This window comes from Neopsephotus bourkii, unplaced genomic scaffold (assembly GCF_033783945.1).
Source record: "Neopsephotus bourkii isolate Nb327-2 ecotype Australia unplaced genomic scaffold, CSIRO-AGI_Nbou_v1 NB_690, whole genome shotgun sequence".
In the NCBI taxonomy this organism is placed as follows: Eukaryota; Metazoa; Chordata; class Aves; order Psittaciformes; family Psittacidae; genus Neopsephotus; species Neopsephotus bourkii.
In genome coordinates, this window is record NW_026901189.1 from 2601867 (window position 1) to 2629253 (window position 27387).

A 27387-nucleotide genomic window follows, 5' to 3' on the forward strand; every position below is an offset into this window, starting at 1 on the left:
CCTCTGTCAAAGTAAGGATCTTCTGTTCTTTTTAGAGCTTTCCCTTCCTGACTACAATGCACCACTTGACTTAGGGACCAAATATTGGTGGCTAAATTGAAAAACTCTTGCTACATTCCATAACATGGGTATTTAGAATGACTGGAAGAGCTGGTCCTTTTCTCCACTGATATATAAAGAGCTAGGAAGACAGACTCTTAATTTATTACTTATATTACATACCAGAAGTTAGGCAGTGTGATAGTCTCCTCTGCTCCCATTACTGCTCACTGCAGGATGTTCACCTGAGCTCTGAAGTAATTTAATAATCATGATGTAAATGACTTGAAGGCAGATAGATTTTAAAGGATTTTTGCATTTATTACTGTGACAACTTTGTAGCCTGTGCCCTGAAAAAATGTCACGCGCAAACCACTGTATGGTGCTGTGTCACTGCACGTAGTCACTAGGCCACAATGATGGTGTTCGGCAGGGAACCAGCCTTGGAAAACAAGTTATTTGGACAAAGAGGTGAAGCTCTACAATAGCTTTTTAAAACTGTAGATGGGAGAAGCAGATAGAACACATAAGAAGGACCAAGAAATGTCCCTGTAAATTTAGGGGGAAGGAGTTTGGAGTTTGTAGCACTAACTGGCAGCCAGGCAACCACACCAGATGTGCTGCTTTGCCCTTTTAATAAGGGTGTGGACCTACCTCAAAGAAGACAGTGGGGAATGATATCATTCTGAGATACTTATGCATCCCAGCCCTGCCTTGGCCTGTAAAAAGTCTTAACTGGTTTTGATTTCTTATTTTTGGGTTAATTCTGATAAGAGCTTTTATGGCTGTGAGCTAAGTAGGTTTGTGCATTATACTTGCTGAAAGATAAGATCACTGAATTGTACCTCTGGTTTCCCAAGACTACTCTCTTCATCTCAGCTAGAAGTTCTTATGTCACAAGACTGCCACATTTCTCAGCTACACAAATCTTAACACCTTATTTGCTTGTTTGCGTGGCAATTTAGAAAACCAGCTTCTTCTCACATGATCTTGGTTCAAGCAAAGCAAGCTAGAAATATGACATTAAATAATTCGCCACTATTTTTCTTCTCACTCAGACTCATCATGAATTACTGTTATTCTGAGGTCTTCTGTAAATCAGAGTGCAGCACTGAAAAATCAGACTACATAAAATTAATAAGTTTCAACAGAAATCAGATGACTTGTAATAATTTAACTAAGGGAAGCTCAGAAGAACATACACATTTACTTTTAATACCAAATTTGTGTTTGGAATGATGCCGTCCACCAGTCAGTTTTAATGGGAACATAGGATCTGCCATACTCCATTAAGCCAATGATCCATCAAGTCCAATATTCTCCACTTTGCTTGGCAAATGCAAGATGCTTCAAAAGGAAGGCAAATTGTCCATCATGCACTTGGCCAATTTTTTTAATTTCAATAGTCTGTTGTGCAAAGGCCATATCAAGTCCTTGTCCCATATGGTTACAAATATTAAAGTAATCAAGTGGTGTGACTGGCCAAATGTACCATTTTAATAATATTTAAGACTGTATGCTCTGCTTGGGTCTGTTTCTCTTGAACTGTCAATTGGTTTTGTGTACAATGCTATTCACATTCATTCTCATTATATCTCTGATTCCAATTCAGCAGCTAAGCAAATTCACAGTATTCACAAATCCATGTAAGTTTATGTCACTATTAAAAAGTCAGTTATGATTTTATATTGACCTTAGTGGATATTTCTATTAAACTGCTAACTGGTGTCACAAACCAGCATGCACTGATCAGAGCATGACAATAGTGTTCCACTGCATTTCCTTCATTAGAATTATATTCTATTGTTGCATGGTTCTTTCTTCTAATTTCTGAGGGAAGTGAGAAAAATTTCTAATTCAGATGTCAATACTTTGCAGATTTGACCTGTGCATAACAACTGCTGATGAATTGTTGGCTAAGGGACCTGGAGTGCTGTTGTTAGATACTAGAAACCACAGGAAGATATTTTTATTATTTTGATATAATTTGCCTATTTATTAGTTTCTTGCTTTCTGGGCATAACATTTTTGTTTTCTTGTTCTCTGCTGTTTTCCGTCAGGATTTCATTTGTTACTTGAGGACCTGGGACATATTTTGCAAAGTTTACACCTTTCTTTCCTTTCACCGTCTTGCACCTGGGCTATAATTTAGGAATTGGGGTTTATCACACCATTTCAGACACTGGTTAGGTCCACCCTCTTACATCAAGATTATCTCATGTTCTGAGCAATGCACAGGTATCAGAATGCAGAGAAATTGGGGAGGACTGGAAAATAAAGTCAGAAGCATCACTATAGTGACTGGTTAGGCTCCAAGGACCTGCAAAGGGGGAAAGGGATTCTATTAGATAGTGACTGCATATCTGTATAAAAAGCAGAAGGAAAAAACTTTCAAAAGTACATTAAAAGAGACAATTAATGGATACTATAAAATGTGGATTTTTCTTATCTAGGCTACTTTCGGTAGAGCTCTTCTTCAGCACTGCATGGTACAGAATACCGGAGGGATCTGATAGCTCTAAGAGACCGTGGGAGAAAACAAATCTGAGAATATAATACAAGGAAAAGAAAAAGGTGGAGGAGATAAATGAGAGAAAATGCTTATAGAAATTAGAGTGGCTGAGAGGGCAGAGCACAGCAATGTCAGTTTTGACTGAAGTCCAATAAAATAACATGTCAAATGCAGCAAGGAGCAATCCAAAATATCCAGGTAACATTTCTCTTGACATGTCCTACACCAGTTTCAGACAGAATCCATGACAGTGGCAGTTATTCTCTGCCAGGGCTTAGCTGCTGATCTGGCTCCAAATGCCTCAGTGAGAATTATTAACAGTTGTTGCTCCATTGCATGGGGATGGCAACACAAAGGATGAGGGAAGACGGGCAAACTAAAGGAATATAAGTAGGGAAATTACATGGGAACCACAAACTTTATGTGCCTTGGTAGACAAAATTTCCCACTTATTTTTTTTCATGGGATGAAGAGTCAGTTTTAACATCTCAGTTTGTCACACAGATCTTTCAGTTCCTACAGAAGTCAGTAACAGGCTAGTACCTTTTATCTGGATTTGATTTGTGGCTTCATACAAAACTGGATACCGATAACTTAATTGGCTTAATTTAACATAATCAGACAATGGGGAATCTAATGGGGCTATAGGAAGACACTCTTAAGGAAAATGTCTAGCAGTCCTTTCCTAATCTAATGAGCTGTTTTGTAGTAACTGTGGGGGTGTCACAGGGAGAAAAGGACCAAAATGCTGATACACTCATGCATTCTTACTTCCATCTCAGTATCTACCTCATTTCTTCAGTGATTACATCTCTGAAGATGACTGAAACAAACTGTTGCCTCCTCTCCAAAATCTTTTTCATTTTCTCCTGTATATATCACTGGTTTTGGACAAGTCAGTGTATCATTGTTGACCTTCTTAGAACTTTGTATATACAATAATTTCCACCCTCCCCCTTTAATAATGCAAATGTATATAATCTTGGGTGTCTACCATCTCATACAGGTTCTTCATTACAAAGTGTCAAGAAGAAAGAACAGAGAAGTCAAGCTACATTTCTGTCACTCATATGATTTGAGACACCATTTCTATTGGTTAGTCACATATTCATGTGCAATCAATCATTTCCATTTGTGAGTGACAGAAGGGGTAACATAACAGATTCATTCCTGCTAAAAAGTTTGCTGAAATTATGCTGAATTATGTTAAGCACTCTCTAAATCTGAAAATGAACTGTTCAAAAATGGACAGAGCTAATAGCCTGGGTTAAAGTGAAAGTACTTCAACTGTTAAAGAAGTTAAAGGGCTCCCCTTTGATGATTTAAAATTTCAAAAGTAGAAAGTTTGAATGTGTAAGGCTCTTGAAATGTTTTTTATCTAATACTGAAGGAAAGTTATCTTGGGGATGATTACATACGCAAAAGAGATTTTCCTAATTTCAGAATCAAATTTTGGCCACATTTTTATTTTTGCAATTAAAAAAGGAAAAAAATTTCCGTATGTCTTTTAGCATATTCTTCTTACACCCATGATGTGTATTTACAAATGAGCTTTTAACATAAGCCATTGAATAATCTTTGCATCTCTTCAAATGAATTCTATGCCAACATCAAAGTCCACAATTTGCAGATTCCTAATTTTCTGGCTTACCAGACATATATTTCTGTCAGCAGCTGTTTCATTTGATAGGGAAAACATTTTCCTTCATAGACTAATTTTGATGCTCAGTATTCCAATTTCTGAGCATTTGCCTCCTGCTATTAAGATGAAGTTTTATTTGAGCTCTCTATTGGTATCAAATCCCTGTTAGTTGAAAGCCTAGGGTGGGGTAGGATTCCTAGACTTCGTTATTGCAGGCAGTTTCCACACATCAGTAGTGGCAGTGTAATGAAAAATATTGAGGAAGATGGAAATACCTCTATTATGGGGCATATAAATGCTTTCTGCATGAAAGATGTTTCCTTATGTCTGACTGCCGTATTATTGCAAAGTAGTCTGCCTTCTATGGCTCTTCTGCTGAATAAGCATCTCTGGTCTCATTTTCTGAGTTGTAATGGGAACTGTAGATGCTGTTTACTCCTAAAAACCAGGACATGGGTGTTTTAAAAATTAATGCAACTTCTGAGGATCTCCTGAGATTTATTTTTTCTCCTTAATTTGCCAGGGATTCCAGCACACCTAGATTTGGCTGTGTTCGGAAAACCCTGAGAAAATTTCTTCCATCTTTTCATGAACATGGGTTTCTGGTTTTATTAAAAGCCAGATATGAAATTCAGACTCCACTGAGAGTGACTGCAATGTTTTCATTGGCCTGAACTCAGGGTTTTGTTTTCCTGAGGTTGGAAAATGAAATTGGCAATGACCTTATCTCTGTGTAAGCACCTGGTCACACGCCAGGGTACTACAGGGACTACTGAAAGACAAGAGCAGTGAGGTTCTTTAATCTTGTTTTCACTTCTACAACCATCTTCCTCCTCAAAACACATATTAATTGAACGAGACACCTACCTTTTACTGATCCTAGCAGAGTTATTCCAATTTTAATGGCAAAAGTTATTGCATCGACACTATATTTTAAATAGGCATTCAGTGAATAATTTATAAGTACTGTCCTGTCTCCCTTTTTCCAAAGTTTTCCATTTTCCCTGTCAATGACTTTGAAGGTTGTTACCAATAAGTGTAGTCTCTTCTCACATAAGCATTCTGTTTGTTTTTTTCCTTCTTTCTATTGTTGAGCACCTCTCAGCTGCTAGGAACTTCAGCATCTCTTCACTCCCTTTTCTGCAAAGTGGCTTTTCTTACCTACAAGTCAGGAAAACTGTAACAAATGTATATACAGGATTTTTAAAATTTCATAACACAGAATATGTATATGTGATCTCCAACCCCGAAGTTGGCAAGAGTCAGATGAGTTGCATGCTATGCAAAAGCAGGATGTTGACATCCTGTGTCTGTTTTAATCGGACAAGTATATGCATATAAATATATCCACACAAACATATATATTTACTGTGTCTCTTATATTGATTCTGATTAACTCCTAATGAATGTTTCTGAGCATATCTTACTTCAAAGACAAAATGTGACCTCTTCATAAGAAGTTTACTACCAAGAAGCTTAAGACTAACTCACCAGTTGCCAATACTAGCTCCTGGTCACTTGGGAATAACAATATTCCCAAGTGTTCAGTGCTACACTGTGCACTGAACAGCAAAACTTCTCAAGGGCAATTGTTATTTGGTAGAACTGGTACCATGATTTTTGACATACTAGACACTGAACCATTTTTTCACATGGCCACAAATAACTCAGGAGCTCTCCAGGAGGATGAACTTGCAGCGTAGCTACATTCAGTGGGACCTTTTTTCAATCTCTTCTCCTTGTTGTTGCCCATTCTTGCAACATAACAAAGAAGAGGTTTTGGAAGACCCACCGAGTTGTTTTCACTCAGATAGTTAGTACTTGTCGTTGAGTGTCACCGCCTATTCCAGAGCAGCACATAGAAGGAAAGATTACATTTTCAATCAACACTGTGCTGTGGTACTTACTCCTCTTCCAATAAGAGGAATTTAATGTTTTAAGGTATGGCAAGCATTTAGTACCACATGGTACTTATCCAAGACTTCTGGTGGGAATTAATAAAATCAGGCTCTGAACTATGACAAAATCAGGTAATCTTTCAGTCAAAATTGCCAGGCACTCTGGACAATGGATCTTTGAATGGTACAAATGAGGATGAAGGATCTTCTCCTCAGGGAGCCATGCTTGTCACTCAGACTCGTCTTTTACAATGGTAAGCTGCTGTTTAAATTTCTCTCTGCTAAGGTGTTACAATGGAGAATGTGCCCACAAATTAAAATATAGTACAATATCAACTCACAAAACAATGTGGGAAATCCACTTGTTTCTGGGTGTAAAAATCGTTGTGAACTGTTTTAATTCATCACTGACCTGTTTGTCTCTTGGTATTATGTTTTTATGTCCTGTTTCCCCTATTCGGATCCCCACAGTGATTCAAACCCTGCTCTTCCACTTAGAGAAGGACTGAACTGTGTTCAAATATATTCAGGCTTAGTACTTGCACAGGCAAAAAATGTTGCTAATTTTCTAAAATAAGAGGTAGTCTGCACTCCATGCATCCACTGAAGCTCTTGATCTCTTTAGTTGAAATAGAGTATGTCCATGTGATAATTTTTACTGTCAACCAGCAAGGGGACAGTATGCATCGCATTTACCCACCCACATTCAAAGCATTGTCAAAAAGAAAATCTAGATGTTGAAGATGTTGTCTTGTGACAGTAAATATTTTTATCACATGGTTGCCAGCACTCCACAGTAGTCCAAGATTCATGCTTACATTTTCAAGAAGAATTGACTGACACAGGGACAGGGAAACTAAATTAAGGAAGAAAACCAGCCTTTTATATAAACAAGCAGTAAAGCAAATCTTTTGAAAGTGTACTTTCTAAGGTTTATAAGCTCCATACAGTCCCCAGGGCAATGTACAGATAAGGGAGCTGATTCTGTATCCCTTTTCCTAGTAGCACTTCTATTAACTTCTACCAGTATGAATGAAAAGAGAGGAATAAAACCTAATTGGAAAAGGCTCAGGGTCATGTGGATTTGTTGAAAAGTGTGCAAATACATTGATTTGCTTAAAGACATATCTAGCCTGCCTTAGAAAAAGGAAAATAACAAGTGCAAACATGTAAATGTACACACACGGTTGCCACAATGCAAAAAAAGAGCATTCGTCCATTTTGTCTAGACAGACATTTTGCAGACCTGTGAAAACATAACTGGTATCTATCTAATGGCTTTATTGGCATGAGACTTCAATAGCCTTTTAATATCATATATTAGAACACATAATACCACTGCAACACACAGCTCTGAGGGCCTGGTTTCCACTAGGTTATTTGACAGTATTTTAGACCCACTCACTTTTCATGGGCCTGAATTGCTGCACAATGTCCATGAAATTACAGCATCAGGTCTCAGGAATTTGTATTTTCATCTCATTTAAAAGCCTTAAACCATAATATTAGTTCTGAGGCTGAGATGTGCTTACAGATCAGTGATACCATATCACCCCTCCTTTTTTCTACATGCTGATTAACCTGTTTAGACTTTAATAGAAGTCCTTGATGTAGGAGCTAAATGTCCTTGAAAACACTGGGTTCTTGGCAAGTAGGCAAATTCCCAGTATGAGGCAAAGAAGGCCAATTTTACTTTCATTACACTTCCCACCAACTTCCCAATTTTCATGAAAGTAGTACACACACACATTAGAGAAGGGTTCAGTGTACTGCATGGCCTGGATTCTATTTCTAGCATTACCAGGAGTGTCTTTTTTTCCCTCTCTTCATCTGTCACTTCAAGCAAATAAAAATCAGTTTTGTCTCTTGAGAGAAGATACTCTTACTTTTTTATAAAGCAGGAAAATAATTGTTTGGCATTATCACATACCATGCAAGGTTGTTATGCAAGGGAAATTGTTAGTAGAAGTTTCTTGGATCTTGCTGATTTTTAAATGTAAATCACTTAGTTTCAATCAGAAGGTCTTAGTGTCAACATTCCAATTTTTAACAAGCAGGTTAAATTTATTTTCAGATTGAAACTGTTGAAATGTACCTCTCAAGAAATTCTAGTAAGAGCAATCCCCAGAGCACATTCACTACATGACCTTTTCCCCCATCACTTGTCACAGTCATACTGATTTGCATATTATCCACTTAGTCAGGTGCCTCGTAGATCTGGAAGGTATTCCTGCTGCTCTAGTGCAATCTAAGAATCTGATTATATTTCCTGATATTTTTTTGTATACTGAATGCCAGCTGCTCTATTTGTTCCAATATTTCAGACCTTTACTCCATTCATCTGCCAATTCTAAAGAAGCTGAAAAAAAGTGAAAGAGGAATATGAAACTCATGGTTTTGAAAATATTTCAAGGAAATTTATTGCTGTGGGTTCTTTAGACACCTTATTTCAATTTAGAAAAGTAATTTTTTGATCACTTCTTTCCAGCTGAAGAATATTGCCAATAGAAATTTTAAAATCAGAATTGTATACTTCTCATGATTTGAGGAGGATGGATAAATTCCACCAGAGTAGTCAATCCATATAATCAAAACCCTGTTCCAATCTTTTTCCCCCCTGTCTTGATCAAACCAGTCCAGTGAAAGAAATGAGGGATTGTATACTGGCTGCAATTCTATGTCAATCATGAAACAGTTACGGCATTAAGTCCATGTCTTAATTAAAAAAAAAAATAAAAAGAGCAAGAAGAGTAATCTGACACCTTTAGTGATATAATACTGTACCTGCTACATTTCTACGTCTACTACTTGCTGCAAATCTTTCAGGCTTTTCTGTTCAGTCTCTGTCCGTACAGCAGTATAGCTTTCAGTATTTCACTTCTGTTTAAGCAGCTTCCAGGAAGCGGTTTTCTAAATTAAAATGACATCACTTCAAACCCTGTAAATTCAAGTCAGCATTCACAAAACATACTAGATTGGCAGCCTTTGACTGTAAAGTCTTTAACCAGTTGAAATAACACAGGACACAAGGTTGTATTGCTCTGCCTGGTCTACTCATCCTTCCTCCCTTTAAAGTTTGGCTACGTTGACATCTATCTGATACTTTGATAACATTAAATATTTTTGAGAAGAATAATGATTCTGGAACATTGGCATTATTGACATTATGAATGTTTTCAAACGTGTAAATGATTCATTAAATGATTCATCGCTTTTCGAGAACATTTAGCCATATCCATAATTCCACAGGTGCAATTTCACTACTATTAGGTCTCTTGCATGTTCTGCTGTTTCAGAAGTGTGGCTTCATGCAATTTATTATTTGAATATGGCACTTTGAGGCCTCAACCATACCACCAAGACACAGCAATGATGTTTAAATTCTTACTGTCAAGTAAGGCAGTGATGGCTGAAGTTTAATCACACAAGAATTATCATATGTCTGTTTCAATGCTGTGTTCTGGTATTAGCCTGGTACTTCAGACTCAAGTAAATTTTCTACATATAATTTTATTTTGACTGAGATTGTTTCCCTACACATTTCAGTTGGAAATACAAAATATTTCTAAGACTGTAACCATATGTTCAAGATCTGTAATGGATTCTTTTGTTGTCATCCTGGCTGTTTTTCAGGTAGAATTACCTTCAAATAAACAAAGGGGAAAATTCATCCACTATTATTGTGCTGTAGAGTTCAAATGCAAGCGAGTGATGGCCAAAAAGCAGTTAAAGCAGGAAGGGCAGGATAAAGAAAAGCAATTAATCAAAAAGTGCAAGTATTTTGGCTTGGTGGCTTTGTAATAGCACGGTGAGAAAGAGAAAAGGATTTGGTCAGTTTTTCTTACATTGTCCTTTTCCTTCAGTATCAAGAAGGAAAGCTAACTTCCCTGAAAATTATGACTGGCATTTCCTCTCTAACATAGGTGGTAAGGAGAATCAGATTTGTCAAGAAGTCCATGTTGCAGGTATATTGTGTAGTAGAAAAAGTGGCCATCTACACAGCACTTACAGTGCTATATTATAAGAGATTTTTTGCCACTGTCTCACACAGCATTCTCAGAACAGAAACAGTTCAGTAGAAAGTTCTATGACATGAAATACATACTGTAAGATATAGTATTGCAATTACTAGGAGAGATACATTATTTCACCCCTCAAAATGGAGGGATGTATCATGCAGGCTTCTTTCTGCAAGGATGACTTAAAAATCAAGTATTATCAATACTTAGATAATGGAAAAGGTAGTAGTCATTACCTTTCATTGTAGAAACATCAAACCAATCTCTGTTTAGACAATACTGAAATAATGGAAAAAACAGCCCATAGAACATGTAATTCCAGTTAGTGATGGGAAGTGCAACAGAAAAAGCAAGAATGTGACTTTCTTAAAACTAAGGACCAACATTAAACCCCTCATTTATGTATTTCTGAAGGGAAAATAAACCTTCATATATGTAAGCCTTGCTCATTTGGGAAGCAAGAGCTTTCTTCATTTATTTCCAGATGTACTTACATGTTTTGTTCTCAAGGGAAATTCTAGAGGCAATTGAAAGTCCATTCCTATAGCCCACTGCAATAGTACAGGGGTTTTTGTTGGTTGTTTTCTTTTTTTTGTTTTGTTTATTTGTTTGTTTGGGGTTTTTTGGTTTTTTTTGTGGGTTTTTTTTTATTTGTTTGGGTTTTTTTTTAAGGAACACAATATGGGCAGAATCTTTTTTTAAATCAATGGGCCTCTGCAAGAATACAAGGTATGACGAAACAGATTGTTGCATGGCTGTGCTCTAAAACACGTAATACTGATACGGCATGTATAATTAGGTTAGACAGCTAGATTGTCCTAAATGAGTAACCCCAAGTATTTCAAAGCTACAGTAGCTATACAATGGAACGGTTTCTTAGAGAGCAAAACTTGCTGTACATAATTCCACTGAAACTCAATAGGATTTTGCATGTGATGAAAGACATAAGAAACCACTTCCCTAAATAGTTCAAGATGCAAACTAATTATAGTTACAAAAACAAACCCCAATTCTTTCTTCAAAGCTGTAGCTGAGTAAATTATCTCTGTGAAACTCCTTGTTGATTTTTCCTGTGCTTCATGAGTACAAATATTGTCCACATAGAAAACAACAAAGGCAAACCCATGGCTGACACTGAAAACAGTGTACAGTGTGAGATAATTAGCATTTTATAGTATGGTGCTTGTCAGTGAGAATTCTATCTAAGCATTCATATGTGGATTTAAAGTCCACTTTCTCTGAAGTAACTGGAAAACTTACATAGGACCTGCATTTTTTAGTAGACTTGTGCAAATTTGTATTGATGCCGCATAATGCTTAAAAAAAGGTTTAAAGCAAGACAAAAATGGCATCTCAGCAGCATGGAGGCAAAGGAATAACTTTGTTGTATATATGTATCAACATATAGTCTCTGCATACCTGCTGTTCAGCATACTTTGTGTATAAACCCATAGATTTTCTGTCTTCTTTTTAATGGTGTTGCAGTTTTGTCATAGAATACTTATACCTATGGCATAATGCACAGAAAATCTCGTAGTAAGAAAAGATGTGACACATTTCCGTATAGCAAGAATCTTTGTGACGGGTATCAGTAGAGTATAACTAGCTCTGATTACATGCAGTGGGTGTCTTATCATCCTCCCACTGTTTAATACCATGCAGAATTAAACCAGTCAAGTCTAAGGCAGTGGCATCTGAAAAATTTTAGAACGGTGAGGCAGTCAAAAAAAGTCTCTTTTTACCTGAAAATTTTGAACTTCAACTGTTTTCAGCATAGGGATGAATATTTCTCAAAGTCATAAGCAAGCTTTATGTGGATTTGACCGCTTTTGTGTTTGGAAGGTTTTAACGAAAACCACGCTGCTGTTCACGGCCACCGCCGCTTCCACCTGAGATTCCCTCGGAGCTCGTACCGTGGCTGGCACCCTTGTAAGGGCTCTCTGCCACATGTGCAAGGACTGTTCAGCTGCGGGAACCTCCCAAGGCCTCCCCCACAGAGGCAGCGATACCCGCACCTGAAGAACGGGCGTACCGCAAGCAGGTTTCACCTCGGCGGCGGTGGCAGGCCAGGGCCGACGGGGGAACACTTGTGACAGCCCTGTGGTAACAGCGCCTCCCCTTCACGCCCCCCAGGCCGAGGCGGTGTTGGGTGGGCGGAGGGGAGGGAGAAGCGTCCCCTCCTCTCCGGAGCTCTCGCTGCGGTAGGCGGCTGCTCCTCTCCGCGGTGGTTCGTCTCCTCTGCCTCAATAACGATGGTGTCCTAGCGAAGGATGATGACAGGGAGAGGAGAGGGACACAGCCGCCGCCGCTGCCGGGAGCCCTTGTCTCTTGCTCGCTTCCTTGGCACTTCCCGGCTCCTGCTGCCGGGCTGCGCATCGCGCTGCCTTCCTCACGGGCGGCAGGGGGAGAGGGTGGAGGGGCGGCGATGGTTTTATGGTGAGGGTTTTGTCCTCTGTAGGTACTCTGTCCCCCGCTGGGTAGGGCTTTCCTCTTTCTCCTGTCTCCTTCCTCGCCACGCGCGCTGCCGGACGAGGCCGGCCGGGAGCGGGAGCAGCCACCGCCGCGTGAGGGGTCCCTAACCATGTCGAGCAAGAGCAGGAAGAGCAAGGAGCAGGGGAGAGTGACCTTCCCTCCACAGCAGGAGGAGGAGGAGGATGAGGGGGCAGAGGAAGAGGAGCAGCAGCGCCGGCGCCGCGGCTGGAGAGGCATCAATGGGGGGCCGGAGCCCCCTCCACCACCTCAGAGAGCAGTTAAAACGTTCCGGGAGCCCTACGGCTACTACCCGCCACAGCCCTTCGCCAACACCATGTAAGTCGGGGCAGGGTTTAAATGGGTGCTGGCAGGCAACTTTCCAGGAGTAGCCGGGGGGGCCGGCCGCCATCTCCCCGGCAAGTTGCGGCGCTCGACCCTGGGAAGCGACGCCGGCTGCGTGGCGCCTCGCTCCGTCCTGCCGAGCCCGGGAGCTCGGCTCTCCCGGCCTGGCAGCGAGCGGGGTGAGCGGTGGCGGCTTGCAATGGGCTGAGGTGCAGGGACTTCGGAGAAAACGCCTTGAGGGGACAGTCCGGTCTCTACCTGCCTTCTTCCCCCGTGCTGCCGCCTCCCCAGCCTCTCGGCTTTGCTCCTTCGAAGCGAGGCGGGGGCAGCACGTAGCGGGAGGCAGGTAGGGTTCCCCGGGCGCTGAGGTGTAAAACAGTTCATCTCTTCCTCTGTATTTTTTCCCCTTTTTCTTCTCCTGGCTACTACCATAGCTGCCGACGAAAACTAATTATTAACTCGGCTGAGGCTTAGAGAGCCCACTGCACCCTTTTGTACTAGCAGTGCTAATGCATCCTTTTCTTTTTTTTAAATCCAGGCTGTGGGAAGCCCACATTCCCCACAGAAATACAGAAAGCAAGGACACCTGTGCAGAACAGCCTCAGTTCCTGAGATGTCTTGTCCTGTTTTATGTTGTCTTTGGAAATTTCAGTTTGTTGGTTTTTAGAATGATGTTTTATATATATATATGTATATATACATGCATAAAAATCCTGACCATGACTAAACTTGCCACAAGAGAAATGTACTCAATTTTACTAATAGGGATGTTAACTTTTTTTTTTTTTCCTCTGGCTTACAAAATGTAGGTTGTTCATAATTTATTAACCTGTTCTTGTAACACACTGCAATCTATCACAGACTTACTTCTGAGGGCCACTTGAGTATTTTATACTTTCAGGACAGTATTTAGTTCTTGATTAAATTTTCTAATTACCACATGAAAAACACTTTGAGTTTTAAGGTAACATAGTCAGCATCTGTAGAAGAAGCCATAGGTAAAATTGCCCTAGAGACAACTGTAAAGTACAAAAATAATTAAAGTAGTGCTTAGAATGGGGTGACCACAAATAAAAATTATTTTTACCACCCCAGGGTAGAAATTCTTCACATGTATTCTGTACCCAGCAATCCAAACTTAAAGTGTTGGAGTCTTTCACATGTCTTCAGCTGTCTGAAAGTTAGCTGCCTTAAGTCATTTGTCTAGGCTCCCTCTGTAGTTGGTGGGATGAGAGAGAAAATAGCAGTAGGCAAGGTAGCATTTTCATTTGTCTTTCTTGAGGTGCTTGCCTTTCTCCGTTCACCATAAAGAGAGCCTAGAGGATTAGTTTAGACTCGCTTTATATTTAGACAACTGAAGCTAGCTCAGATGAATTGTAACCTATGAGTCCTAAACTTCTGGATTCCTTTTAGTTTAGTGTCCTCCTAGAACTGCTAGCATATTCCTTTCTTAAAGAAACAGGTATTATGCCACCAGGGAATAAAAGTGGTGTTCAGTTTACATAGCTATAGGCATTTGAGTCTGAGCGAGCTCTGTCTGTTGGAATTGCTTTCTGGTATAGAATTCTTGTGACCCTGTCCTAGGAGTCTATGACAGTAGTGATTGCAACATGCTTTTTGTCAGATGGACTGACAAAAGGGCTAACATTTATCCCTATTAGAGGAGTGTATTGAACTGACAGGGCATAGAGGGAAAATACCCACAACTACTATTCCCGTTGTTATATGCCCATGTTCATCCTTGGTATTAACAGTGGGGTTTTTCTTCTGGAGTGACATTTTGTGTTTGGTGCTAATGTGTAAAATCAGTGTATGCTAATGAAAGAAATGAGTATCAGTTTGTTCCATAATACACTCAGATTGACACATGTAAAGCTTTAGTGTGTGCAAAGTGAGTATGAAACTATTTGACTGGAAGAATTTGTAGTCCGAATATTCAGTACTGACAAAAAGTGCAAGGGGAAAGAGGCAGGAAGATGTCAAGTAGTGTGCACAAGAAGATGCACTTAGTTGGTATAGAAATGTGCTCATTCTGAAACCTGTAACCAGTGCAAGGTACCAGTCAATGTACAGCTGACTCCCTTCTGTGTCAAATATTTCTGGAAAAATAATTAACCTCAGATTTCCACTAAGACTGCAGACTGGATCTAATGCTTGTTTCACAATATGTCCCAGTGGGAAAAATGTAGACAAAAACTGTAAATTAAATGTAGTAGGCATTGGGTGCTTGGTTTCCTAAGTCTCTGTAAAATTGTAGCTTAGTTTCATGAGTGAAATGACAGAACACAAATAAAGGACTGTAAAAGGAGCTTTTAAATTCTTTGCTGCTGCCGCACTGTTTGCTGTATTTGTTCTTTCCTGGTGAGATATTTGCCCTTTTCTGTGTATAGATGTACTCATGTCACCAAAGTATAGTCCTTTTTTCCCACAGGAATTCAGATGCTCAGTATTTTTTGTTGAGGAGCTAATTAAGAGTAATTGTAGGAAAAAGCTCTGCATAGTTTTTAGAGCGGGAGGGGAAGGAACAAGCTAAGTGTGTGTGCACCTCCCCCTGATACCTCTTTGTGTTTTGTTCCATTTTTTTGACTAATTCTTTCCAGTTCGGAGCCAGAACTTCTGTGAGCTGACATGAGGGCATTTGGATGATGGATTATATCATTTCAAACTAGTGGGAGAGTATAGACTTGAGTCAGATCTTGCAGCTGGCCTGATTTATGTTCTGCTGTTCAGCTGAATTAGCCAATTAGCCTCTCTCCTGGAGAGCCCAGGCAGTTCTTCACAGAAAGGAGAAGGAAACTCGTTTAATACATTTTAGATTTGGGGCAGGGATTCCTAAATTGGGTGGAACATGCGCAAGCTTGCATGCAAGCATACATGAACGTGCACTGTTTTTACTGGTGGAGAAACAAATTTACCAGCAGCCTCTTCGGCACTTGGTTGCAGCAGAGCTTGGAGGGATATCAAAGCCTTCATTTGGGAGAGTCAGCAAGGTTGGGGCATGGGGAGGTTGCCCCTCTAACCCTGCCTGTCATCCTGCACAGGGCCAGGAGCTGCTACCTCCCATGGAACAGCTCAGTCTTTTCCTGTGATGGTAACAAAGCAAGTGTCTGAGATCATTTAGTTTTTAAGAGATCTCAGGAGTCGTGAGCTAAAATGCTGCTCGTATGTATGTGCATGTCTGAGCACTTACTTTTGTAAGGCTTTAATTTTAAAACTGGGACTTCAGAGGCTACTTTTGGCAGAACAGAGGCACAGTCTGCGTCTGTGCAGCTGGCTGATGTTGTCACTATTAAATGTGTGTGTGCATTGCTGTTTCTGTGATGTACTTACCTGCCTATAATCACTGTACTGCATTTCCTTTTCAAGGCTAGAAAAGAATCAAGATGACTAGAGTTGTGTTGCAGTAAACCCCACAAGTTTACTGCAGTGGGGTAAACTTGGAAATTATTAATGCTCTCTTTTATTGCATTTAATATTTCAGGGAGAATAACAGCCTGTTCTTTACTACAGATGTTAGAAAATTGCTCTATTGATCAGGGAAGGCCCAGAATGAAACCTCTGTTTCTCCAGCTTCTCTCCTTTTCTTTTAAAATTGCTTATGCAGTTTGCTGTGTTAAGAAATAGACTTAGAAACAAGATTATAAAACTTTTGAATTGCTGTTTTTGAGATAATGAAGAGCAGAGCACAAGGAATTCTTAGGTTGACTGTCCCACATTTTTGTCCTGCTGCTGCAATTCTGAAAGTTTGAATGTGAAAAGTTATAGATAGAGTAACAGAGTAGACATCTGGAATGGTAACAATCCATGGTAGAAGCAGACGTATCATTGTACTTATTCCGGTCCTTTGCGGCTGCTGTGCTGCTCAAATTTGTAGCCTTGTACATAGGAGCAGCTCTTCCCAGGCAGCAATATGACGCTGTGTAAAGTCATCATAAGTGCGCTGGCTGCAAAACACAAGAAAGCAACTTGCCATTGCTTGTTTAGTGGAAATTTAAAAAAAAAAAAAAAAAAGGTGTTTAATTGCACATACGAAGGTCATACATTTTAGATTAATACAAGGTAAACATAAATATGTTATAATGTAGGATAGGTTTTTGTGTCTTATGACATCACCTGGTATGTAATGAAACAGTTTTTCAGTGTGTATATAACATTGCTCTATCTGAAAGCTTGTGTTACTGCTCATTAGGTAAAGGTCTTGAAAGGTGGTGTTCTTTAGGAGCTGTGGCTTCACTAATGTGAGAGTTCTCCTGTGCAAAGCTGAAATGGAGGTGTCCTGTTTTCATATTATTCTACAAGGGGCTAACTTAGGGTCATGTCACATCTTGTTAATCGTTAATTGTCTTGTTGTGAGTTACGTTTGTTTACAGATATCACTGAAGTTTTTCAGGGTTTGCTTAAGTACAAAGCAATGAACTAAGCTTAAGCTGGCAAATGGACAAAGGTAGCAGTACAGTTAGGAAATAAAACTTATAATTTGAGACCATCCTTGGTTTGTACTGATAGATGAATGATTCTAAAGATAGGTGTTTCTGAAGTTCTTCTTTCTGCCGATGAAGTTCTTCAGTTCCTCAAAAGAGCTGCCTAACTGGTGCATGCTTAGAACCAAATGAAGTGTGTCCGGATTTGGTGGAATTGGTGTACTTCAGTTAACGTGATTGCTTTTGTCCAGTTCCATCCTTCTTATTTGTGCTGAGCAGCAGAGGCTTGAGGCTCCTTACAGAGGCAAGGTTGAGAATATGAACTTTAAAGGCTTTAGGAAGTAGAAAACAAATAATGCACTCTCAGTTCTCTTTTAATCATAAGTCTGATATATTTAGAGATGTAACTCTAAATACAACAAATTGAGATTTGTTGTTTTGATTTTTTCAGTTGGCAAATTTTACATATAAAATGTGCTGAAAACTATTAAATAGTTAAAACTAAAATTTTAACAATATTCTTCATGCTTTGGGATGATTGAAATATATAATACGTAAGAAGAGGAGGGCAGAAAATGGAATAGGAGACCTTGTACTTGATGCTTCTTGCATGCAGTACTCTGACCAGAGCTGCGCTGGCTTCAAGGCCTTGGAATTAGCTGAGGGAAGAGGGGAAAAAAAGAGAAGGGGTATGGGTGAACCTAACAGTCTTCTGGCAGTGTGGTGCTGTACAAGATGTTTTGCTTTTTATCTTTTTGGGAGGCTTGACAGAATTTTCATCACTAAAATGCAGAGCCAATTTCACCTTTATTTTGAGAAGATGTTGCAGTCAGTTCAAATATATACTTTCTGTCACAAGATTTATAGCTAAGGATATCTTCCTTAGTGGGAAGATATTCTAATGCAACACCTTTGGAAGGTTGTATCTCTTTTTAAGGAAGTCAGATGAATCACCTCAGTCAGACAGTAGGTTTTGAAAGAAAGGTAGAGAAAACAGAAAGTGTTACACTTAAAAATATTCTGAAAAAAAAATATATAAGGTAAAACATATTGGTTTGTATTTCATTAAAGATGAGGTTATGGATAGCAGTTTAGAGTCTTCTTAAAGCAAGAAGTCAGCATGATTCAATTTGTTCTCTTTTTTACTTTTTCAATACCCTTTTTTTTTTTTTTCTTCATAACATTACAGTAAACAACTACATTCTGTATCTATATGTTTTTAGATGTGGAGGTAGACTAGAAATGCAACAGCATAGCAGGCAACAATATCTTTTTTAAAAAGTAACTATGAAAAGACAGTACTTGTTGCTTTACTTAACATTTTGTTGGGGAATAAGAAAACAACCTATGCCTGTTCACCATATACACTCTGGGCTAAGTCTTTATGTCTGAGTACTCTCAAATGTGAAATATGCCCAAGCTTTAACACATTAAATCAATTTTGTGTTTAACAGTCTCAGATCCTGTCTGTTGTACAGCCTTTTTTCATGGGGTTAAAGTAGTACAATTTTGGCACATATCTCAAAGTAAATACCAGTTAGCACCACTGACACAGTGTCATCCAGGTCATTTCTAATAGTTCAGAAACACCAAGCACAGATGAAAATGTAAAAAGATAAATGGTTCCTCCCAGGAGAGACCTGCCTTGGTAATTAAGTATTACAATCTTTTCAAGTGGTCTGCAACAGACTGTGTTAACTGAAATGTTCAGAACATGGACTACCTAAAGATATCTTTAGCTGTGATAAAGTGATTACAATTTTATGCTTGGCTTAATTTATTACAACTGATGCAGGTAGCTGGGAGGTCAGACATTCTTACAGTCTCAGTGGAATTAGAAAGCTGTTAGGGCTGACACTGCTGCATATGGGGAAATTCAGTGATGTCAACAGGTGTATTTAGTGCAGTGGTAATATTGCTAAAATCATTGTAAAAAAAAATCACATGCACACAAGAAAACCCACCTACATTTAAGAGGCTGTAGCTCTGGTGGTGGGTTTGAACCTGCAGCAATTAGGATATGCAGCTTTTGAAGCTGCCCATGCAGGTTCCACTAGGTTCTCTTAAACACACAGGCTTTGTGTGTGCCAGAGATGTGTGTGGCATTTTTCCCTTGGTTCTGTCCTTCTCCAGACTGATGGGGTTTGCTTAAAAAGGGCTGTTTATTATTTTGCTTTGCCCTCAGCCTTCATTAGGTGGACCCACATCTCTCTTAATGCACATTAGCTGGCTTTTGCACTGAGGGTAGAAGGATCAATTTCCTTTTCAGTTTTTCTCTAGCCTTCTGTTCTTGTTTCTGAGTTTCTCACCAAAGTGAATAAACTAATTTTCACAATGCTTTTGTGAAATGGGAGCAAATTGTCCTTTTTCTATAGATCATGGACAAAGGCTTACAGGACTTAAGGACCAAATCTGAAATTTAGAAGGCCTTTTTTTTTGTCTCTGTGTAACATACATACATACATACATATATATATATGTACTCAAAGCACAACCTCCATTAACTCATACGTTTTTTGATCAGCTGCCCTGGTAACTCTGTGTGCATCAAATCATCTCCAGTGATCTCTATCCCTTGAGGTACTGGATTAACTGATAGTTAGCTATAGCCTGAGCTGGATTAGAAAGTAAAGGGAGGTGTCCAATGGGTTTCACATTTGTTTGCAGAGGGCAGTGAGGGAAGATTATGGTATCCCAGGTACCTTTCTAGGCCTTTAACCTCTGCTCTGATGGGCAAAATGTTTTTCTTCTTCACCCAGCTGTGACCACTTCAGCCTGATCCCATCTATTCTGTTGTTTCAGACCTCACCAGGCAGTTGTTTCTTGTTATTTTCTCCAGCAAGGTAGTGTCTGCTCCTCAACCTCTCATCCTAGCTCTGTTTTCTTCGTAATTCCTAGTCTCTCTTCTCTGAAGCTCATTTCCACCCTCTAGTTTCCTTAGCTAGATCTATCTCACCATCTGATCTCTCTGGTATTTCAGCCCATTTCTGTTTGCCTTCCATTGTTCTCAGCCAATAGCTTCACTGGCTCATAGTTCCAGTTTCTATGTTTTCTGAATTAGCTTGTTCACTCTTTCTTTTCTCCTGTTCCCCTTCTCTTTCCTCTCTCTTTCTGCTTTTGAAACCGGTTTTTCAGGTGAGTTCACAGGCTCCCTGGCTCTCAGTACCTTTTCCCAATCTCTCTTTGCTACACCTGTTTTTTCTTTGCAGTGCAGCCCACCGTTCCAGTTTTCATTTTCATTCAGTACCTCTTTGACTTTCCCTTCTTTTTTTTTTTTTTTTTGTGTGTTACAAGAATGCATAAAGGCTTTTAAAAATATGTATATACTGGTGTTATGACATTAGATAGCTTCTTCCTTTCAGTTCCTGGAATGGTAGCTATATAATAGATTAAATAATAGTACTAATTACTGTTGCAAGTAGTATAGGAGATGTGGTTTTATTTTATATGTATCCTGAAGTGAGTTGGGAGGGAGTTCTGAAGTGATATCTTGCATAAAGTAAGAAAAAAAAAAAAAAAAGTAAGGTCTTGTACATGCTAACGGACCAGAAATGGCCTGTGGCATTGAATCTGTAAGTGTCTTTAGGTTGCAGACAAGCAAGCACAAAGGCAGAAAGATCACAGTAAAAAATACTTCTTGTCAATAGATGAGTACACGGGACAAAAGTCATTATTGTTATAGCCACAGGAGAAGAGGAAGCTACAAATAACCAACATAGTGAAATTTTGAGAATTAAAGAAACCACACCTTTTTGTTTTCTCATTAGGTACATTGAAGAAAGTCCAGCTCTGAGACGTATGACTATGATGAGAGAAAAGGGAAGGCGACAGGCCATTAGAGGCCCAGCATTCATGTTCAACAACAGAGGCACCAGTCTTACGGCTGAAGAGGAGCGCTTTCTAGATGCAGCAGAGTATGGGAACATACCTGTGGTGCGCAAAATGCTGGAGGAGTCAAAAACACTCAATGTCAACTGTGTTGACTACATGGGTCAAAATGCCTTGCAGCTTGCTGTAGGGAATGAACATTTGGAAGTGACAGAGCTTCTATTAAAAAAAGAGAACTTGGCACGGATTGGAGATGCCCTGCTGCTTGCGATCAGCAAGGGTTACATTAGGATAGTGGAAGCAATTTTGAATCATCCTGGGTTTTCAGTAAACAAGCGACTGACTCTGAGCCCTTGTGAGCAGGAGCTCCAGGATGATGATTTTTATTCCTATGATGAAGATGGTACCCGCTTTTCTCCAGATATCACTCCCATAATTTTAGCTGCTCACTGCCAAAAATACGAAGTTGTGCACATGCTGTTGATGAAAGGAGCAAGGATAGAAAGACCTCATGATTATTTCTGCAAATGTAATGACTGTACAGAGAAGCAAAAGCATGATTCTTTTAGTCACTCTAGGTCAAGAATAAACGCATACAAAGGACTAGCCAGTCCAGCTTATCTGTCCCTCTCCAGTGAAGATCCCGTACTCACTGCTCTAGAACTCAGCAATGAACTTGCCAAGTTGGCCAACATTGAAAAAGAATTCAAGGTAATGGCGTTTGGTGTTTTTGTTATTATTTTAAAATTGCTGCTACTTAATGAAATCCTTAGATACTTTAAATTATTTCCTGGGTCTTTACTTCTTCAATTGCAAATGCTTTCATGATATTTATTGTCTCTTTTGCTCTTGAATTTGAGGTTTTAATACATAAGTCTTTAAAAAAGATAATATTTAAATGAAATGAAATTGCTTTTGCACCTACTGTGTACAGGGAAAATTGGAAAAAGGGACAGTGTGTTCTGATAACCTCATAGCAGATGAAAACCAACTTTGATTGCTGTAGCGAAGATCAGTTTTAGGTACAAATGCTGAATAATGTAAGTGCAATAAGCAAAAATGTTACTCTTTCCTTAAGCATACTGCAGTATTGATCTTATTCCCTCTTTTGTATTTGTTAATTTTGAGTGGTGTCTAAATTGTTAAAAGTACAGGAAGTGGAGGTTTTGATTCACCTTTTAAAAATGTCTCTTATTCAACGTCAGCTGTTAGACTGATAACAGATGTAGGTGCTGTTGTCTGATTTAGAGCTGTATCTGATTTCGTATGTCAGTGCCCTGACTCTTCTCTATATTTCAGCATCTCCATCAGACAATTAATGGCTTAGTTAACTGTTGCTCAGTTCTTTTTTTAATGGTTTTGAAGTTCTTTTGAATACCTTGAAGTACGCACCTTCTCTCTTGCCTGTCCTCTTCTCCTTCCTCCCGTCACCTCAACCAAACCCCACCAAAAAAATCAAACCCCAGTACACTGCATGTAATAAGAAAAGCTCAGCTTGGGGAATAATAGATTGCTCTCAGTGGGCAGTAATGGTTAACAGCACTGTGTTCTGCAGTGTTGGGTACTACTTGTTTAATATCATCATAAACTATCTGAGAGAGGCAAAAGATACATTAACCTTTTGCTAACACTATGGAGTACTCAGAATAGATATACCACAACCTGGAGAAATACAGACAGAAATTATTAAAGTGAACTATACTAAGAGAGGAAGGAACAGTTTTAAAGTTCTGAGGAAGAGCAGCTCCAGATCTGGATGAGTGGTTTAAAATGTGGTTTTAAAATGAAGTTTCAGTGCTGAGAAGGATTCATGTATTATACCACACACTAATGAAGTATAAAAGTCAGCTTAAACCTTTCTTCTCCTTCCTTCGATGAAGGAACCCACTCATGCCATGCTCTGTGTTGTGTAATTTGGCATGTGGATTGAGTACTTCCTCAATGTATTTATGTAAGACTGTAGGAAAAATGTCAGTTTTTAATTTTTCTTCTGCTGAAAATATATTGAAAGTACTGAAAGTTCTGTGAAAGCTTTTTGTGAACATAAAATGGAAGAATTAGAAAATTTCATCATATGCACAGAGCCTGTTGGTTAGTGTGCTTCACACAATAACTACAGTTATGTTCCTCATTTACAGACCATTATAGAGGGTTAAACCTCTGATGTATAAAATAACTGTCCTATTTTCCACTGATTCCTTTTCAACTAGGCCAACAACCTGAGAATACGGGGTCTCCAGAATCTTGTGCCCAAGATGGAAGTTTATGTGTTTTCTAAATAATGCCTCAGTGGTTGTGGATACAAACCTTCTTTCTTTGTTTCTCTGCCCTTGTTTTCTCCTGCAGGTTTATTGAGAGAATTTTTCATCTGGGTTGCCCCTTAGAAACAATACCATCCTTTTTTTTTTTTTAATTTGCAATACTGCATAAAATTTTGTTATTGTACCTGTGTTCAGAAACACTGAAGAGCTTAGGGACTGAATTTAAGTGGTACATAAGTTCCTCGGAACCTAAAATACAATCTCTGCCACTAAAAGCTAAATTAAAGCAAGCTGTATCATGTTTTTATAAGGGGAGTATGCCGGTGATTAAAACTGAACAGAAAAATGTCAGTAAAAACATAAATTCATGGGAAGCTTCTGTGCCATGAATACAATTCAGTCAGGGAGAAAAAAAAAGGCTGAAATTTTGCAGGAGAAAAAGCAATGAGTTTTGCTTGAGCTTGTCATTTCAAACCAGAATTGGCAAAAAAAGAAACAAAAAACCCAAAAAAACAACCAAACAAAAAACCCCCCCAAAAAACTTCAATTTCTAAAATGTGAAAATATTCTGGCTTTCAAGTTTTCTTTTATTCATGGGTTTGTTTTGGGTTGTGGTTTTTTTTCCCTCTCAACTGTTTAGCCTCTAGTTTGGGATGACTAAGAACAAAATAAAAAAAATCTACTTTTTTCACAGATTTGAGTATTTTTTTTTTATAGTACTTATACACCTGCTAACCTTGCCAGGTGCATAAGATAATTCAGTTTGGGCACCTATAGTAGAAATTGCTCCTGGCTTCCTGTAGGCATGGAAATTCCAGCTTCTCATCAGCCTCAAAACATGCCCGTGAAAGATTTGTTCTCCTCATTGACCTCACATCTGTCTCTCTTCCTTGTGATTTTTATGTGCCTTCGGTAGCTCTTTCTGTTTCTACCAAGCCTGGTACGAGAGTTGCTTGTTTTCCTCTGGCATCAATGGTTGGTTTCCCTTTCTGGGGAGATGGGAGTGGAAAATGGAGGGAAGGAGGAAAAAGAAGAGGCAAGGAATTTTTTAGCATCGCCATTAAACAAAATCCGGGAAGGTCTGTAATTGCAGGTCTGATGAGAAGACCATGTATTCCACTGGGGCTGTGGGAAGGTACAATGGGGTGTTCATGGCATGGGTGTAATACAAGATGCTGCACTGAAGGCACTGAGGACTCTAGAGACAGGTCAAGGAGAAAACAAGCAACACATCTCTGTCTTACAGAACTACTTCATTGTAAGAGCTGGCCACGTTTGATGTAAATCTGATTTGTAACTGTCAGTTCAGAGCTTTCTTTTCTATAGGTATGTTATCTGAATGTGCTTTGTTATATCCCAGAGGAGAAGGCTCTAGTCCAACTTTTGCACTGCCTGTGAGGCAGAATGACTGATAGATTTCTGGTGCACTTTGCTTTAGGATCATCACTGGAGATACTTAAGTATTCTAATAAAATTCTATCTCTGATAGCACTGATTAAAAATGTTTCAAGGAAAATAGACAAAACAGTTCATCTCCCACAAAAAGTTGACAAACCTGTTTAAAGGAACTAATGGTGATATTCATGATTTATTCTTAGTAGCTATGGTACATTAAGGTCCGTACATTTCATAAGCATGCTTGCATCAATATAACTCCTCGGATGTGGAGCACTTACACAGAAAATACTTTCCTAGGTGGTTTTCCTACAGAGAAAGAATATAGGGTGAACCTGTTTAAAAATGCCTGAGGGCAAAGATTCCTGGTAAATACTTGCTAAATTGTACTTCACATTTTTTGCATATGCGAAGTCCATTCTGCCTCTATGACTTACGATTTACACTACAAATGTTTGTGTGAAAACTAGAGTTTACACAAGTGTATTAGAAATGTGGGAAGGTGGCTTAGGACATTAATTCATGACAGTCAGTTTCCTGTGAATAATAAAAAACACGTTATAAATTGCACGGATTTTAATTTTTTTTTAATTTTTTTTTATTATTTTTCCCTTAGAAGTGAGGAGAAAAGATTCAAAGAAATTGATGAACCTTGATTTTTCCTGGAAGATAAAAGATGTGTAGCCAAGAATAAGTATTGAAAATGAGTAAAAACAGATGAGGAAGCTGGAGCCCTAAAGATCATTTTCATTCCCTTTTCATCCTCAAGCTTCCTTACTTCCTACTCCTTTATGAAATACTCATTCCAAGCTCCTCGTGCTCTTTTTCATCTTCCATACTAACTGCTATCGCACCAAATTTCAGTCTCTTAAAGCAGTTGGTTAGATTCTTTCCTGTTAGGTCTTTAGGAGTGTTTTGTATGTAGTAGAGGCAATTAGAGAGAAAGCAGCACTACTGATTAAGTCCTGTGTCTAATATGAAAACTAGAGTTCTGCTTCATTCTAAACTCCTTCACCAATTTTGGTATTTACAAGGGCTTTTATAACCAATGTGTCTGATCAGAAAGTGTTTTCAAACTGTATAAAATCTGCTGGCTTGATTCCTTTCTTTCGTTGAAAAGGACAAAACCTGTTAAGCTAGTGTCCTGGGTTCAGCAGCAGCAGTCATTTTTCTCCTTCTTGGTAGCTGGTGCAGTGCTGTGGTTTTGACTTTCAGCCTGAGAACATCGCTGATAACACCGATGTTTTCAGTTGTTGCTGAGTAGTGTTTACTCTGACTGAGTCTCATGCTCTCCCAGGGACAGGGGGAGGCTGGGAGGAAGCAGAGACAGACCACCAGACCCAAACTAGCCAAAGAGGTATTCCATACCACAGCACGTCATACCCAGTATATAAACTGGGGGCAGTTACCTGGAAGGGCAGATCTCTGTTTGGGTCAGGCTGGGTATTGGTTGGTGAGCGGTAAGCAGTTGTATTCTCTTCCCTTGTTATTTCCCTTATCATTATTGTTATTGGTGGCAGCAGTAGTGGTTTTGTGTTATACCTTAGTTACTGGACTGTTCTTATCTCAACCTGTTGGAGTTACATTCTTTTGATTCTTCCCCCCAACTCTCCGGGAGCTGGGGGAGGAAGAAGGGAGGAGTGAGCAAACAGCTGCATGGTTCTGAGTTACTAGCTGGGCTTAAACCATGACAGTTCTTTGTGGTGTCCAACGTGGGGCTGGACAGGTTGAGATAACAACAGATCTGACCAGAATGTGTCTAATCATGTTTGTGATAAGCATTCATTGTTTCGGATTAACAGTCACTCATCACAATGCTGATTTATTTGCTCTCAAAGTTGTTGCTCTTGATCTCATGGTTTCAGCATGTTGTACCTTACTTACAGCCAGTATTTGAGTTTTAGTGTTTAGCAACTGGGGGCCCTAGGCTAAAGTTCTTGTTTTGCTGTACTTTATGATAATGACTTGTAATACAATAGACTCATTGATCATGAAATAGGTCTGGCTTCCATTCCCAGCATGGTCATCACCTCTATACTTTGGGAGGTATATAATGGAAGTGTTAGTAATCGTGCATCCTTTTTTCCCCTCCTCGGATGGTCAGCCTGTGAAGGAGACATTCCCTTATGCCCCCTGCTCCCCCACCATACTCTTTACAACATCATTTGAGACTTCTGAAGGTTTTGAATGGCCTTTGGGTACCCTCTTTGTGAACTGAAGAGGAGAACGAAGGTCAAGGATGATCATCCCATGAAAGCTGCAGCTTCAGTCTCTGGTGAGCAGGTTCCCAGATGGAGTGGAAAAAATGATTTTACTCAAGCTCCTGTGATAAAGAATACTAATCCCTTTCTACAAGATCTAAGTGACCAATATTGTGATCACTATTAGAGGGGCTCTGCCTCCAGCTGGGTGGAGGTAGGGGACAATTGAACTTACTGAACTGTGTGGGTCAGATGGCGTGGCACACCAGTCCCACAGAAGTATAAGGCTCTAGTAGGTACCACTACACAGTGTACCCTGATGCCATCAAGCTGTCAAGGGGTGGAACCCATTTATAT

General features: G+C 39.3%; 1 protein-coding gene across 4 annotated transcripts in view; it reads left to right on the forward strand.

Moving 5' to 3' along the window:
* The window catches only part of TRPC3 (transient receptor potential cation channel subfamily C member 3), a 288551-nt gene that overhangs the window by 232409 nt on the left and 28755 nt on the right, over window positions 1-27387 (forward strand). The window contains exons 1-2 of one of the 4 annotated variants that reach the window (XM_061353692.1): window positions 12279-12918; window positions 21113-21884. In XM_061353692.1, coding sequence (XP_061209676.1) covers window positions 12692-12918; window positions 21113-21884 — 999 coding nt within the window. In that variant the 5' untranslated portion in view covers window positions 12279-12691. Of the gene's footprint in view, window positions 1-12278; window positions 12919-21112; window positions 21885-27387 lie in introns of those variants that run through there. The other 3 variants (XM_061353691.1, XM_061353690.1, XM_061353693.1) reach the window with 3 other exon arrangements.